This window comes from Suncus etruscus, chromosome 4 (genome assembly GCF_024139225.1).
Source record: "Suncus etruscus isolate mSunEtr1 chromosome 4, mSunEtr1.pri.cur, whole genome shotgun sequence".
Classification (NCBI taxonomy): domain Eukaryota; kingdom Metazoa; phylum Chordata; class Mammalia; order Eulipotyphla; family Soricidae; genus Suncus; species Suncus etruscus.
This window is the reverse complement of record NC_064851.1, coordinates 15495695-15511189: the sequence shown is the minus strand read 5'-3', so window position 1 is coordinate 15511189 and position 15495 is coordinate 15495695. Positions and strand designations below refer to the sequence as shown.

Sequence of the window (15495 nt, the reverse complement as noted above, 5' to 3'; positions counted from 1 at the left end):
GTAGTTTTCTGTGTTGAGATCTAGGAGGATAACTGCTTAAGAACTGTTTGCTACAGTCCTGGGTGGGACCGGGGATGTGTTCTAGGAATGCAAACCTTACTGGTTGCAAGAGTTCAAAGTTCAAGCAATGCATTCTGGGGGTGACAGCTACCAGACAAGAGCACCATCTCCTTTCAGGAGATACTGCTGTCCTGGTTCAGGAGAGATCACTGAGATGGTTCCCAGTCAGAGAACCACCGTCCTTCTGCATATCAAGGCAAACACCCTACCTCATGCTATCTCTCTGGCCCTCCAGCTCTTTTTATGATAAACAATTAGACCTTCTTTCTGGAGAGAATGGAAAATGATGGTTTCCTAAGGGAAATCCAGGAGTTCCTGAGAGCCCCTGAGAGCTGCTTTTGGCTAGGTTGTTTCCTCTAGTTTCCTATATCTTTAGGCTGCTAGGTGATTTGGGGGACCTGCCCATCAGGTGAAAGCATTCCTTAGCTGCAACTCAAGATGTTTCTCTAAGCTCATGACACCTCAACATTGTGACTTTGTTCCAGTAATATGAGCTTTTATCTCTGAAATGCTAGTCCCCACTTAGCAAAGAGGTTTTGTTTCTCTCTATTTAGGGCAATGGCTTTATGTAAATATAATTTTAATAGGGAAATGCTTGCCAGATAACCATACCGTTTGATTTATAGGGAAAGTGGGGAAAGGAGAGTTATGAATCAATGGAAAACGAACTGTGAGACTGGCAAACAGGTAGACATAGAAACTCAGATAATTCTTTGTAGTTGTCCAGCCAAAGAGAAGACATCTATCTCTCCAGTGAGAGTCCCTCTAATATTTGGCTAAGAGAAGTTTCTAGAACCTCAGTTGTAAAGTCCAGAAAATGACTGACTGGCTGCTTTGATCCCCAAATTTCTCCCATCTATCAGGGGAATGTTACCAGAACTGTTTGTGAGTTTTAATTTAGGCGGGATCCTCCAGATAAAGAGTTTTGAATGTGTTCTTATCTTTCTGTGTCTGCTTATTATATTTTCATAAATAAATTGTTATTTATTAACATAAACCCCACCATCTCTATTGCCTTTACCTTTCCATCAATTGGAGTGGAATCTGGTCTACTCAAGAGTTCCCACCTTTCTCTTGGCTGAGGTCATTACCGTGTCAATATGCAAACTATACAGCTCAGAATCATGCCAATATCAATATACATATGTATGTATATAAAACAGCTCACAATTGTAAACTCTATGTTGCTATGCCAGGGTGGGTTTTATCGCAAGAATTATTTTTCTTCCTTCCCCATTTCTGTGTGGGTATTTTCTTCCTTCACCTGATGTTCTTGTTCCTCAACTAGTTTATGGATTTCCTTTAGAGAGATTTGTTCCATGTATAGCTGTAGATTTTGTGTTTCCCTGGGAGTAGGTGAATTTAGAAATATCTACTATCGGGGCCTGCGAGGTGGCGCTAGAGGTAAGGTGTCTGCCTTGCAAGCGCTAGCCAAGGAAAGGACCACGGTTCGATCCCCGGCGTCCCATATGGTCCCCCCAAGCCAGGGACAATTTCTGAGCTCATAGCCAGGAGTAACCCCTGAGCATCTAACGGGTGTGGCCCGAAAAACCAAAAAAAAAAAAAAAAGAAATATCTACTATCATTATCTTGGTTGGGAATCTGAGAGGCACTTATTTTTTAGACTTCATTTGTGCCAGCAGATTTAGTCTGGTGTGTGTGTGTGTGTGTGTGTGTGTGTGTGTGTGTGTGTGTGTGTGTGTGTGTGTATGTTTGCTTGCAATTAGGTATCTTTCCCAGAAATACTGCAATTCTATTCTATGGCTTGTCTTGTTATTAAATAGTCCATTGACTTCATCTGCTATCCTGGTTCCTTGTTCCAAATTTTCCTTTTTTGGTCAAAACTGGTAAGTCTATGGGAAGGTTTTCTTTATGAGGATGTAATTGATTCTGTATTGTTAATGCTTGTGTTTAGTATATTAATCATAGTTTTACTGCCTATTACTGACCTTTCTATCTTCTGCTATTTTTTTCTGAGCTCTTGACTTTCACCTAAGTACTAAATATAACAACTGATGCATATTAATACAGAATTAAATTCTCCCTTAGGATTAGTTCTCATATAATTTTCAGTATCTCTACATGGTTTTCAAAATAAACTTGTGAATATCATTGTCTGGAAATACTTGTAGTCTAACTGAAAGAAATGGTCACCAATATTAGGTGTACATCATAAAAATTCAGAATTATTAAAATAAATATGACATAATATTTGTTAATACTTTGTATTAGAAGAAGTATGAATCACTTCTTATTTTGCTCGTTGTAAATTCATACATTTTTATGCATGCAAATAATTTGCTTGTTTGTTTTTAAACTATACTCAGTGGTACTTAGAGCTTACTCCTTACTCTGCACTCCAGAATCACTCCTAGCAGACTCCAGGACCATATAGGGTTCTGGAGATCAAACCCATGTCTGATACAACCCAGTTTGACTGTGTACAAGGCAAGTGTCCTACCCACTGCTCAGGCCCCAGGAATTAAATTTTAAAAAAGGATCATCATTACATAGATAAATTGTATTTGCACTCAAATTACTTAAACAAAGATATACACACATCTGTTTTGCATTAGTTTGTCTTCATGTTCTTGGAATAACTACCAAGGAGATATCTATCTATCATTTATCATTCTATCTACATAGTTAGTATACACTTAAAAATAATATTGAATTTGAAGGAAGAGTTCAGGTAAAGACCATATTCTGAAGTAAAAACAGGTTTTACTTAAAGATACTGAGGAGGGAAAGGGAGAGGATACAAAAGGGAAAAGAATAACATAGTCAAGAGAGAGTGTGAGCTTTTTCTAAAAATAGAGAGAGCCTCCAGTACACAGCCCAATATGGAAGTAGGAAAGTCCACACCTCAAGAGGGGAGATGCTGTCCACATGTGTATGGGTCCAAGGAGCACAAATGCCGAAGACCATATTCTGGAAGTCAGCATTTAAGAAGGATCTCTAAGCTTCTGTGTCCTTGTATATTTTGCATTGATAGGTCAAAAATACCACAAACTGGATGGTATAGACATAAGATTTTTAATAATAATTTTTATTTAGACCAAAGTGGGTTACAAATCTTTCACAGTGATTTTTTAGGTACATAGCGACATTGAATCAGGGACATTCCCACCACCAATGTTGTCTTCCCTCCACCCCTGTTCACAGCATGCATCCCATATCCCCCACCTTTAGCCCCTGGGCTGCTAGTATAAGTGGTCCCCTCTGTGTCTAGCTAAGCATAAGATATTTATTTTGCACAGTTCTGGATACTAAGAAGTTTAATATAAGATATCATCATGTGTGTGTGTGTGTGTGTGTGTGTGTGTGTGTGTGTGTGGTGGGTGGGGCACACACTTCAGTTCATGATGGTTATTATAAATGGAGTCAGGTATCTTGGTTACAAAATATTACACTTTCTTTTGCCTTGCTTTTACAAATTTGTTTTCTCAGAACCAGGAATATTTTGGAATAAAACAGTAACTCTACCACCTTTTGATTAAGAAGTTCCACATGATATATCTGGTTTGGTAATCTCAGAATTTTGTACTTTATTTTGAGTGTTGCTTTCTCAATTTCCTCTTTTCTTTGCTCTTTCTCCCAGTGTAAACCAAAGGAAACTCTAGTCTTTGAAAAGACTTCTTCTTTTGAGTTTAGTCCCTTATGTTAGAAACCTGATGATTGCTTCAAAATAGGTAAGATTTATGTTTAATCTCAAGTGTTTCTGATTATATTTCTTAATATACAAAAACTCACCTGTGGAGAAAAATAAACCAAGAAGATTGTGTCCTTTCAACTGGACAGCAAGAAAGAATACAATGGGTCAAGAAGAAACTTCAAAGAGACGTGAGTATTTTCTTCTCGATTGAAAAAGGTAGATGCAACTATGACCTAGATTTAGAAATAGGAGTTGATAGTTGTATTTGTGAAGATTAAAAGTGATGTTTAAGGAGGGGAGGAGTTAAAAGCAAATGAGGGTGTTTGATGAAAAATTCTTTTTTGTTGTTTTTGTTTGTTTGTTTTTTGGGTCACACCCAGCAGTGCTCAGGGGTTACTCCTGGCTCTATGCTCAGAAATCGCCCTGGCAGGCACAGGGAACTATATGAGATGCCGGGATTCGAATCACTGACCTTCTGCATGAAAGGCAAACGCCTTACCTTCATGCTATCTCTCCGGCCCCTTGATGAAAAATTCTTAAATAGCAACATTTTTATACCAGGCAAAGTGGATCAACCAAAAAGAAAATAGGATGTAAAGAGTAGTTAGGGAAGATACTTTCAAGATGAAGAGAACTATACTGATAGATTAAGAGCATACATAAGGTTTTGACTTTACCTGGTTTTTTGACTACATTGAAAAATATTAAAGAATATTTTTGAGAAGTATAGAGATCGCATAGAGAAACATGTCATTTTCAAATTAAAGTTTGATTTTATCGCATCATCATACCAGGGCAAAGTTTAGTCAAGGTCTCATAGTAGCAAAGTCCTAAAAAATACCCTTTTGATTGGTTTTGTTTTTGGGCCATACCCAGTATTATTCAGGGGTTACTACTGGCACGTAGAACTTACTCCTGAGGTACTTGGGGAGCTTCTGAAATGCCAGGCATCAAGCCCAGATCAGCTGCAAGCAAGGCAAGTGCCTTATCCACTGTATATCACTCTGGCCCCTGAAAAATACCTTATGATATAATAATGTCTTAGGTGTTTTTATTTTTTAAATAATTTTAAGGCATTTTAATGCCTATATGCTTATATACAAATATTTAGTTGCAATGTTACATTTCATTATATGAAATCACCATGATTTAGAAATATTTTAATAATACAGATGCAATAATTAGTTTCCAAGTTTATTGGGCAAAGTATTTCCCACGCAGTGCTTAGGAGCCCTGGGAGAACCACTAGTGATTTTCTTTCAATCAGTCTGGCCATTTAATTCAAGGGCCTGAAGACATGATGTTGCCTTTTCTCTGGGTCCTGGGATACCAGGATTACCTGTGTCAGCCTAGTACCCTGGGAGCCTCAGGAACCATACCAACCAATGACTAGGGACCATGTGGTGCCGGGAATCCAATCCAGGTTGGGTGTATGTTAGGCATGTACCATAACCTCTTATAGATTTGAGGCAAAAAGTTTAAAGTACAACAATGACTATATTTTGATATAAATCAATTCACTTATTTGTTTTATTAGGGGAAACACCCAGAGATGTTTGTGGCTCCTGAGCACACCAGACATTAGCGCCTTGTTCCCATATTCAGTTATTTCTATAGCATATATTTCTAAAATTGAAATTGTCATAATAAATTTAACACATTTTTAAAAATATATAGATAATTGTTACCCTGATCTGATCTGAAATGTTCATTTATAGTGTGGCTGCAGAGTTGATTTTTTTTAGAGTACTATTCTCAACTTTACCAATACTATGTGCTTGCAATTTAAGCAAATTTGATATGTGAAAATCTATTTCAGAGTGTCTTAGTTTACATTTCTCTGGTTGAGCATATATTTATTTATTTAAATGGAAAGTTATAATAGCAACAAATTAGACTTTCTGTGTTTTAATATTATTTGTATTTCATAAAGGTTTTAATGTTTGGGTATAAAAATGATAAGTTTTATGACCTTTGTGGTTTGCCTATAAAAAGCCACTCATGTTCTTAAAAGTATGTTTATTTTGTTCTTATGTATTGATAATTTTTAATCATCTATTTGTTATCTATTAAAATAGAATTAATTATATTAATTGATCTATGAAGTGATCTTGAGGCTCTTAATTCAGACTAAAATATTTTAGATGATTCCATAGTTTGTTGGTAGCACTAGAGTGCCTAATTCTGTAGTCTAGAAAGAAAACCAATTTCTCTTTCCTTTTGTCCTCAGAAGGATTCCGCCATTCCCAGCTTTTCCTTTGGATTGTTGCTGTTGTTTTTATCTCACTTCTTGGTGCCTGCTTTATTGCAAGCTCTTTGAGTAAGTTACCAGGACAAATGAAACACTCCCAGAATTTTTTTTCTTAAACAAGTTTCATAAGGTTCCTCATTCTATACTGTAAAAACAAATTACTTAATAATGAAGAGCAGCCAACATAAATCCACCAATTTGAATACTTATTTGTGTTTGAAAAGAAAAACTGGAAGACTTGGTCTCTCTGATTTAAAAATCTTTTATAAAGTTATAACAAATTTAGCATAGGTACTAGTATAGACAAATAGATTAGAGGAAACAAATCAAAGGACTTAGTTACACTTGTTTCATTCTTTGCAAACAGCAAATTTTCTGTAATTTCAGTTTTAGGGAAAAGATAATTGTATTCATGTGCTAGAAACTACTGATGATACTAGATACTAAATACTACTGATGATTTACATTTGAAAAACAAAGCTCTTTCTTCACATGTATCATGTATAAAAATCTGCTGAAGGCCAAAGTGTGAAAAGCCAGTCAATAATTTTACTTTTAGTATATAAATGAAATAGTGGGGAATATATTTATGACCTTGAGACAGCCATTATGTGTTAGATAGCCAATAAAGAAGACATGGACAAACATTATAGTAAAGTAATTGCATGCAACAAAAATGCAACTAAGACTAAAAACACAAAGTCACAGGAGATTTTTGTAATGCATGTGATAAATAATCAGTGTCTATTAAATATGTAAACAACTATTTCAAACTAGTAGTTGAAAATTTTAAAATAAATATTGGCAATGCCAGAGAAAATATGAATTTTCAGGGAAAATAAAAATTCAACTTATATCACACAGTACTTTGAATAAACTAGGATGACAGCAATTAAAAAAGTATTTGGTACTCACAGTATTGATGATGGTGTGGAATACATGGACTTCCAATACAATGTTGCTGATGGATTATAAGCATAGCAATTAGCCATGTTGAAAAAGCTGCCCCCCATAAATTGCTGGAAATAAGTTGAAAATATATATTATATCCTCTTACCACCAGTTCCACTCCCAAATATGCCATATGTGATGCTAAGGATCAGAGCCAGGTTGGATATGTTTAAAGCAAGCTGTAATATTTCCTGCTCCCAAGAAAATATTCCTTATTCGTGTTTGGACTATACTTGATGGTCTCTCATGTCTTACTCCTGACTCAGTGGTCAGGGGTCACTACCACTGATACTGAGGGATCTTATGAGGTTTGAGGTTTGAGGGATCAAACCTGAGTTGGTTGAGTGCAAGGCAAGTGCCTTATTTAGAAGCACCTTTACATGAAGAATTTCAAAACATCCCTGCAAAACACTGGTTTATATGACGATAAAAAATCATTGGTTTTCCTGAGTTGCTTTCAACTGGATCCAAAACAAATGGAATAAAGAGGGAGAAAAGAAACTGAGAACCTAGGACCTCAATTCCTGAAAGAAAACTCAATTTTTTTGTTCCTTTACAGTCACACACTACAACTTTCTACGCTGTAAGAACGGCACAGGAGAGATCATTTTACCAGATGACCACGTGAAGCTTACATGCAGCAGAGAGTATTCAGAACTGAAAGGTACACATGGCAGCAAGTCTAAGAGAGTTTACTATTCCCATTTCCACTCAGAATTTAATTAGGAGAGATTAAAATAACATAAAATGATAATCTGACACAAGAACGAACACAGAGGGGAAGAGCAATAGCACCGAGTGCAAGGCATTTACCTTGCACATAGCTGAGTCGAGTTTGGTCCAGGCTCTCTGGGTGTGGCTCCCCCCAAAACCAAAAGAACACAAAAAGAAAACATCAGAGGGCCAGGAGAATAGTATAAAGGTCTGGATCTCATAGTTTGCATGTGGGACGTTGGAGGCTTTGAGTTGGATCCCTGGCACAGTCTGGCTCCCTCCCTGAATGACTAGGTATGGTCATCGTGTCTTCCACACTGCTGGGCCCAAGCACTCTGCATTACCTGATCCCATTACTGAGTTCTAGTTCTTATTGCCAGGCTTTGAAGTCCAAGGACCCTCAAGCACCACTGGAGAGCATTCTTTCCTCACCCGCAGCCATCAAGAAGGAATGAACAGTAATCTACTGAGATAAAATTCTTATGACTATAATTCGTTGAATACCTAGAGAGTATAAAAACACATGTATGAGACATTCTTGGCATCAGAAACATTATAAATTTCATGCCATTCTGATTTGTTTATTTTGAAGACAGAACTGGTTTTTCTCAGGGCTTACTTCTGGCCCTGCACTGAGGGATGACTTCTGGTGGGGAGTGGGGGATCATATGGAGTGCTGAGAATAGAAACGTGGTCAGCAGCAAGCAAGATAAATACTCTATCCTCTGTACTATCTCTCCAGCTCCGAATTCCATTTTCTTTTGATTCAGATATATCATAAAGAATGCTTGCTCATAGAATCTATAACATTGTTGATCTTTATTACTCTGGAATATTTTTGGTCTTTTGGTTTTTGGGTCACACCCGGTGATGCTCAAGGGTTACTCCTGGCTATGAACTCAGAAATCGCTCCTGGCTTGGGGAACCGTAAGGGACGCTGAGGACATCAAACAGCGGTCCATCCTAGGTCAGCCGCATGCAAGATAAATGCCTTATAGCTGCGCCATCGCTCTGGCCCCTATTCTGGAATTTTTATTGTTATTTCTTTGTTTAGTTTTGGGGCTCAATCATTCCTGGCTCTGTGCTCAGAAATTACTCCTGGCAGGTTCAGGGGACCATATGGGATATGGGGAATAGGAGACCAAATCAGTTTAGCTGTGTGCAGGGCAAGCTCCCTACTTGCTCTGCTATTGCTCCAAGCCTCTGTTCTGAAATTTGTAGTCTCATTTGAGAAAATGTGAAAATATCTGAGAATTTTTAGCAGGTTCTTTGTCACCTTAAGATAGGAAATCCTGTAGAAGATTTTATTAGGGAAGTGTTTCAAGTGCACTAGAGCTGGTAGAAAAAAAGATCAAGTTTTATAATTGGGAAAAGATCCTATTTTCCTACAGAGAATAAATGCTTTGTACCTCCCACCACCAATGTCCCCCCCCCCCTCATTTTTCTCTCCTTACCCCAACCACTTGCATCTCTCAGGCAGGTATTCTGCCTTTCTCCCTTGGCTATCATTGTCATGGTAGTTGTGGTTAGTGCACTAGCTGCATTCACAGAGCTTTGTGGCAAGCTTCATGTGATGAGCTAGAAGACCATTATTTTTGCAGAGCTGGTTTAGTTTCTCATAAAAATGATCTGAATCACATACTGTGTGTGTGTGTGTGTGTGTGTGTGTGTGTGTGTGTGTGTGTGTGTGTGTGTGTGACAGCATAGTTTTGGTAATGCTGGCATTACCCGGGAATGTTGTTTGGACATTAGGTAATAGAAAAATTAGGCAATATTGTGGCAGATTGAATAAGGCAGGTTTAATGCACCTTGTTGATACATTTTTATTTCAATTTTCATAAAAGGGACCACCTGGAATTGTTGTCCTGTCGGCTGGATGGCCTTCCAGTCTCACTGCTATTTGATTTCTAATAGCAAGAAGACCTGGGTTGAAAGTGAGATCCTCTGTGAGGGAATGTGGGCTTATCTTGCCTCCATCCACAGTTTAGCTGAGCAGGTATGTGCTTCTAGTCTCCATCTCTGTGCAGAGAAAGGACCTTCTCTGTTCTCTGCTTTTGTGCCTTTGCTTCACTGTCCAACTGTCTAGCAAACATCTCTAACCTCTCATTTTTCTTCATCCAACCGATGTTTTCTAGTTTTGTTAGATTTGATTCATGTATTATTTCCTCCAGTGAGCTCTCCTGATTACTATGTTATTCTTTCTATTCTAAATTGGAATCTTTTTTTTTTAATGGCCTTTTCTCATTCTGAGATTGTGGTCTGTCCTCTACCTCCTTTGTGGGCTTTGGCCCTAAATTATTTATTTTGTTTTTACCACATCATGTTCAGTGCTAAACACATTTGGATAAATGTTGGCTGAGTGATTAAGGAATGATAGACTCATCACAACTAAAATTTCCTCTCAGGACAAAGCTTAAGAGAATAATCCTGATAGTTTGTGATTCTAAATTACAAAAAAAAAAAAACATTTTTATTCCTAAAAATTACTTTCTAAATTAATTAAAAACTGAAAGTAAAATTGATTTCCTCAGATAACTTATTTCCATACATAGAGCATGACTCAAATTCTGTTTTTAATTTGGTCATAAGGGTTTCTATGGAATGTTTTACTTTTAGAGACTTGCTGTCTAGTGCTTCACTAAATCTTAGGGGAGAAAGTTGAATGTAATGAAATACACTATTAAAGATGACAATTTTGAAGATGTATTTCTAAAAACTCTGATGCTAGTTGATTTTCAAATACAATTTCATTTTATTCACTCTATATGTATAAAGTGGTGGAGTTTTCTCTTTGGAGATGAGAAAAATGAAGTTTGATGAGGTTAACTCACTTTTTACTGTTCTAGAGGTACTGGAAAAGGGAGAACTTGAGAACTGTTTTGTTTGTGGCCAATTAAATCTGTTATTAACTACTTATCTAGTTGTCTTTCTTTCCTAAAGTAAAAGGTATCATATGGTAATTGCAAATGTATTGATTAAAGTCTACATATTTTCCAGAACTTTATTACTCAGTTTTTGGATCAACGATTTTCATATTTCCTGGGACTTACAGATGAGAACTCTGAAGGCCAGTGGCACTGGACGGATGATACATCATTTAACCCAAGCATGGCGTGAGTATTTTAACTGATATGAAAGCCTTACAGGTGGGCCCGGAGAGATAGCACAGCGGTGTTTGCCTTGTAAGCAGCTGATCCAGGACCTAAGGTGGTTGGTTCGAATCCCAGTGTCCCATATGATCCCCCGTGCCTGCCAGGAGCTATTTCTGAGCAAACAGCCAGGAGTAACCCCTGAGCACTGCCGGGTGTGGCCCAAAAACCAAAAAAGAAAAAAGAAAAGAAAGTCTTACAGGTAAAGGTGATAGTATTATAACAAGCAAAATTTCTCTAGGGTAAAGTATACTAATATGAAAGTGAATGCTGATTTAGAAACTGTGTGTTAAGTAGTCTCTGTACTAGTATCTTACACTGGAATTGCAGCATTAAACCACACTTCTACTTGTGTTTTGGGGTCATAATCAACCAGAGGTACCTAGAGGCTCCTAGGAGTACGTAGGTACTCCTGATGGTGGTCAGGGAACCATGTGGTGTGGGGATCAGTTATAGGTCTGCTGCATGCAAAGCATGCACTCAGCACTCACTCACCTCTGCAACTTCATATTTTTTCATGAGGGGCATTTTCTTTGTCTTGTCTCCTGAAATCCCCCAAACACCACCCTCAACATGCATATAAATGCATGCACACCTATTTATCATCTATCTTTTTTTTTTTTTAATTTCAGATTCTGGCATGAGGGTGAGCCCAACAACAACCAAGAGAAAAATTGTGTTGCATTGGTTTATGACCAAGGCAAATGGGCCTGGAAGGATTTTTCTTGTAACTTTGCAACAAGTAGTATATGTAAGATGCCTGGAACAACACACAACTAGAAGCAACCAGTAATGGTTCTGGGGTCAGAAAGGAAAGATGAACCAATCGGCCAGGAAAGAATATACAGTAGTTACTGGAATGGAGAAAGCCTGCTGGATCATCAAACATTTGTGGTCGTGATAATCTTATTTATTTTGTTTAATTAATTCAAGATAATGTGTTTTTGCTGTGGTATTTCAATAAAAGACTATTTCAGTAAGAATCAAGTCTTATTTTTAACAGTATCTCAGAGACAAGAGAGATGAGGGCTGGTAGGTGCAGCTCATGACATGAAGCTCATCACATAGAGTGATGAGTGCGGTTGGAGAGATGACTGCACTGAAAACTATCATAACAATGTGAATGAATGAGGGAAGTAGAAAGCCTGTCTCGAGTACAGGTGTAGGGGGGTGGGGAGGAGGGAGATCTGGGAAATTGGTGGTGGAATGTTGCACTGGTGAAGAGGGGTGTTCTTTACATGACTGTAATCATACAACTATAATCATGCTTGTAATCACAGTGTTTAAATAAAGATAATAAAAAAATGCAGATGTAAAAAAAAAGAATCAAGTCTTGTGAACTTTTTTTCCTTGATGATGCTTTAAGATATTTACTTTTCAGTTAACATCATGGATCATAAATCTATGAGAAGAGTTTAAAAGGATGCCATTTTTTTTCTTTCTAAAAAATATGAAATGCTTCATGAATTTGAGTGTCATCCTTGCACAGGGGCCATGCTAATCTCTGTATCGTTCCAATTTTAGTATATGTGCTGCCAAAGCAAGCACTCCATTTTTCTTTTGGCCAGGTTCTTAGCTCTTAAAATGCAAGGGGAGATATTTCAATTAAAGCCTGGCACCATTATGAAACCCAAATTCCACAAGTTTCTTAAACCCCGTTTTGTTTGATTACTCATTTTCAGATATTTTAATAGTTTCTGTGATTAGGCTAATAGTCTATAAACAAGCTTTTATTTAGATAACAATATCAAGTGGTTCTAAATTATGGTAGTTACTGCTATAGAAAAACAAAAATCGACTTAAAAATTTTTACTTCCGGGGCTGGAGAGATAGCATGGAGGTAAGACGTTTGCCTTTCATGCAAAAGGTCGGTGGTTCGAATCCTGGCACCCCATATCGTCCCCCGAGCCTGCCAGGAGCGATTTCTGAGCATATAGCCAGGAGTAACCCCTGAGCGCTGCCAGGTGGGACCCAAAACAAACAAACAAACAAACAAAATTTTTTTACTTCCTGCTACATCCTCAATATCTTCCCAAAGTAGAGAATCTCAAACTGATTTAAATTCATTTGTTTGATTTGTTTGACTTAAATTTGTTTCATTTTTGATTTTTTGTGGGTTCAACCTGTTGTGCTCAAGGCTTACTCCAGGCTCTATACTCAGGGATAACTAGTTGATTGTGGGAAGTAGTCAGGAAGGCAAGCACTTTATCCACTGTACTATATTATTTTTCCCACTCCAAAATTCATTTTGAGTGGAAAAACTCCTGTACAGTTCACCTTTACAAAACGTCTCCAGTTCTATAGCAGAGTAAACAGAATCCTTAGAAAACCAAAGAGCTTGCTAGTTCCTGACAGAAATCAGACTTAAGGATCAGATTTAGCTTTCACAATAGGTGTAATAGATTTCTTTTGTTATTATGGGGAAGTTTTGGTGTTTGTTTGCTTTTTGGCCACCTGGTTTGGCCTCAGGTCAGTTGTGTGCCAGGCAAAAGTCCTACTTCTGTGCTATCACTCTGGCCCTATGGGGAAGTTTTAGGGAATGTTCAGATCTCTTAGTTAGCAGATAGATAAAAGTGCTTAATTCTTAGAAGGAATATTTTATTGCTTTTATATACATTTTTTCATATTAATAACTTTCTAGTATAACATTTTACTCACATAACATCAAAAGAAATATAAATTTTTTTGAAATATATATAAATAATTAAGGAAAGTCTTTAAACCTTTGTTTCTTGGAAAGTTATAAAACACACCATTCAATTAGATAATGAATTCTTTCTTGACCTGATTTAGATATTTTATATTGTCATCCTAAAAAACTATAATCTCATTATTATCTTTGTACATTTTTCCATATTGTTCAAATTAGCAAAAATTTATCATTTTCATTTTCTAAAAATATAACTTGTGATATAGGTAGTATTAATTGTGAAGTAGCTATACCAGTGTCAAAAATATAATGGTCTTCCTTAAAATTCTCAATTTACTGGTATTTCCTGGGCTTAAGCAAAATATTTCATGGAATCACTTTTTAGTCTAATTTTATAACAACTGCTTAGAGAACACCCAGAGTTTATATTCTAAATTAGTTAGTGGTTGTCTAAATTGGTATAATAGTGTTTGGTTGGCTGACAATGTGTGTTTGTATATATATACATGTGTTTGTATGTGTTTTTTAAATCTCTGTTGAAAAAAATTGCCATATTTACTGAATTGAAGAGTCCTCACTCTATAGAACTTGTGGTTAATTTATGTAAATGCTAGTAGACTAGATACTTAATGTGAACCATTTTAACTTTGCTTAAAACTGGATATAGGTAAAGATTCAGTTGTCAATAAAATGGAATTTTCTTGTGCCGTGGTATATCTTTGTGTACTTCCGTTTCTCTTATTGATTTGTTTCAATGTTGACCATTTCTTAGTATTCCCAGGATTAGCACTCTGAAAAAAAGCAGTCCCCATTCCTACTTGGTTTATTGTAGTGATATTTTTCATTTGGTCTCTTGTTTCTACTATAGTCCCTTTCATTCTTTTTCCTTTTAGTTAGTGTTCATAATTTCTTTACCATAGAAGACAGTGATTTCTTTTTCTTTTTCTTTCTTTCTTTCTTTCTTTCTTTCTTTCTTTCTTTCTTTCTTTCTTTCTTTCTTTCTTTCTTTCTTTCTTTCTTTCTTTCTTTCTTTCTTTCTTTCTTTCTTTCCTTTCTTTCTTTCTTCCTTTTTTATCTTTCTTTCTGCCTTCCTTTTTTCTCTTTCTTTCTTCCTTTCTTCTTTCTTTCTTTCTTTCTTTTTTCTTTCTTTCTTTCCTTTCTTTCTTTCTTTCTTTTGTTTGGTTTTTGAGTCACACCCAGTGGTGTTCAGGGGTTATTCCTGTCTCTGTACTCAGAAATCTCTTTTGGCAGGCTCAAGGAACTAAATGGGATGCCAGGATTTGAACCACCGTCCATCCTGGATCAGCTGTGTGCAAGGCAAACACCCTACTGCTATGCTATTTCTCTGGCCCAGAGGATAGTAATTTCATAAAACAAATTTCATTTTAAAATAGTCATAGGTGAAGAGTGTGAAATACCTAACAAATTTAAATACTGTTTTTATTCGTTCCAGTTTTTAATCCTTTAAGATATTAGTTTCTTACAGTGCAATTGAGATATAGTGTGATTTTATCCTAATAATTTTTAAAATTGAGATAATATTAAGTTACACGTCTGTACATTTTAGGGCTCTATTTCATCAAAGAATATGTCACCATACACAACCACCTCTGAACCTACCACAGTCCACTGAATCCCTACCTTAATGATCCATCTTTTCCCTGCCCTTATAAGCACAGTCTGAGTCCATAGGCTTTTGCTTTTGTCTATAACAGCTCCCCCTCCCCGCTTTTTTTAATCACAACCAATGATGCTCAGGGCTTACTCCTTGCTCTGTACTCAGGAACCATGCCAGGCAAAACCAAGGCAACCGGCTGGGGTGTCAGAGATCAAATCCAGGACTGCTATGTGCAAAACAAGTGCCTTACCAGCTGTAAAACAACAATTTTATGATCTGTGGAAGCTCATATAAAGTGGGCTAAAGAGTTTATAGGAAAAAAAGCTATATACACAGTTACAAGATCTTATTACAGTGCTAGAGATGAAGGTCTTTTATGTCTGTTATCCTTTGGACTTCCCTTATTCCTGGTGCTAGTGAAGCCTATTGTCAAGAACATAGCCTCTG

The 15495-nt window shown here is 36.8% G+C and overlaps 1 protein-coding gene and 1 non-coding gene across 2 annotated transcripts; one reads left to right on the top strand and one right to left on the bottom strand.

Annotated features, from left to right (window-relative positions):
- Positions 1-3875: 3875 nt before the first annotated feature.
- LOC126006965 (C-type lectin domain family 4 member D-like) lies at positions 3876-11581 on the top strand. Its single transcript, XM_049772500.1, has 6 exons — positions 3876-3903; positions 5946-6035; positions 7477-7581; positions 9476-9627; positions 10629-10744; positions 11413-11581. Exons 1-6 carry the CDS (start codon positions 3876-3878, stop codon positions 11558-11560), a joined length of 639 nt encoding a protein of 212 aa, XP_049628457.1. The 3' UTR covers positions 11561-11581.
- A 643-nt stretch (positions 11582-12224) lies between these two features.
- LOC126008518 (U6 spliceosomal RNA) lies at positions 12225-12328 on the bottom strand. The gene has a single exon (XR_007495845.1). It is a non-coding gene; the product is annotated as a U6 spliceosomal RNA (small nuclear RNA).
- Positions 12329-15495: the final 3167 nt, after the last annotated feature.

Excerpts from the sequence above, each read along its gene's own strand:
- LOC126006965 (XM_049772500.1), top strand. The coding sequence starts at position 3,876 with ATGGGTCAAGAAGAAACTTCAAAGAGAC. Across the intron at positions 9,628-10,628 it reads TCCACAGTTTAGCTGAGCAG|AACTTTATTACTCAGTTTTT; the intron begins GTATGTGCTTCT and ends CATATTTTCCAG. Across the intron at positions 10,745-11,412 it reads TCATTTAACCCAAGCATGGC|ATTCTGGCATGAGGGTGAGC; the intron begins GTGAGTATTTTA and ends TTTTAATTTCAG.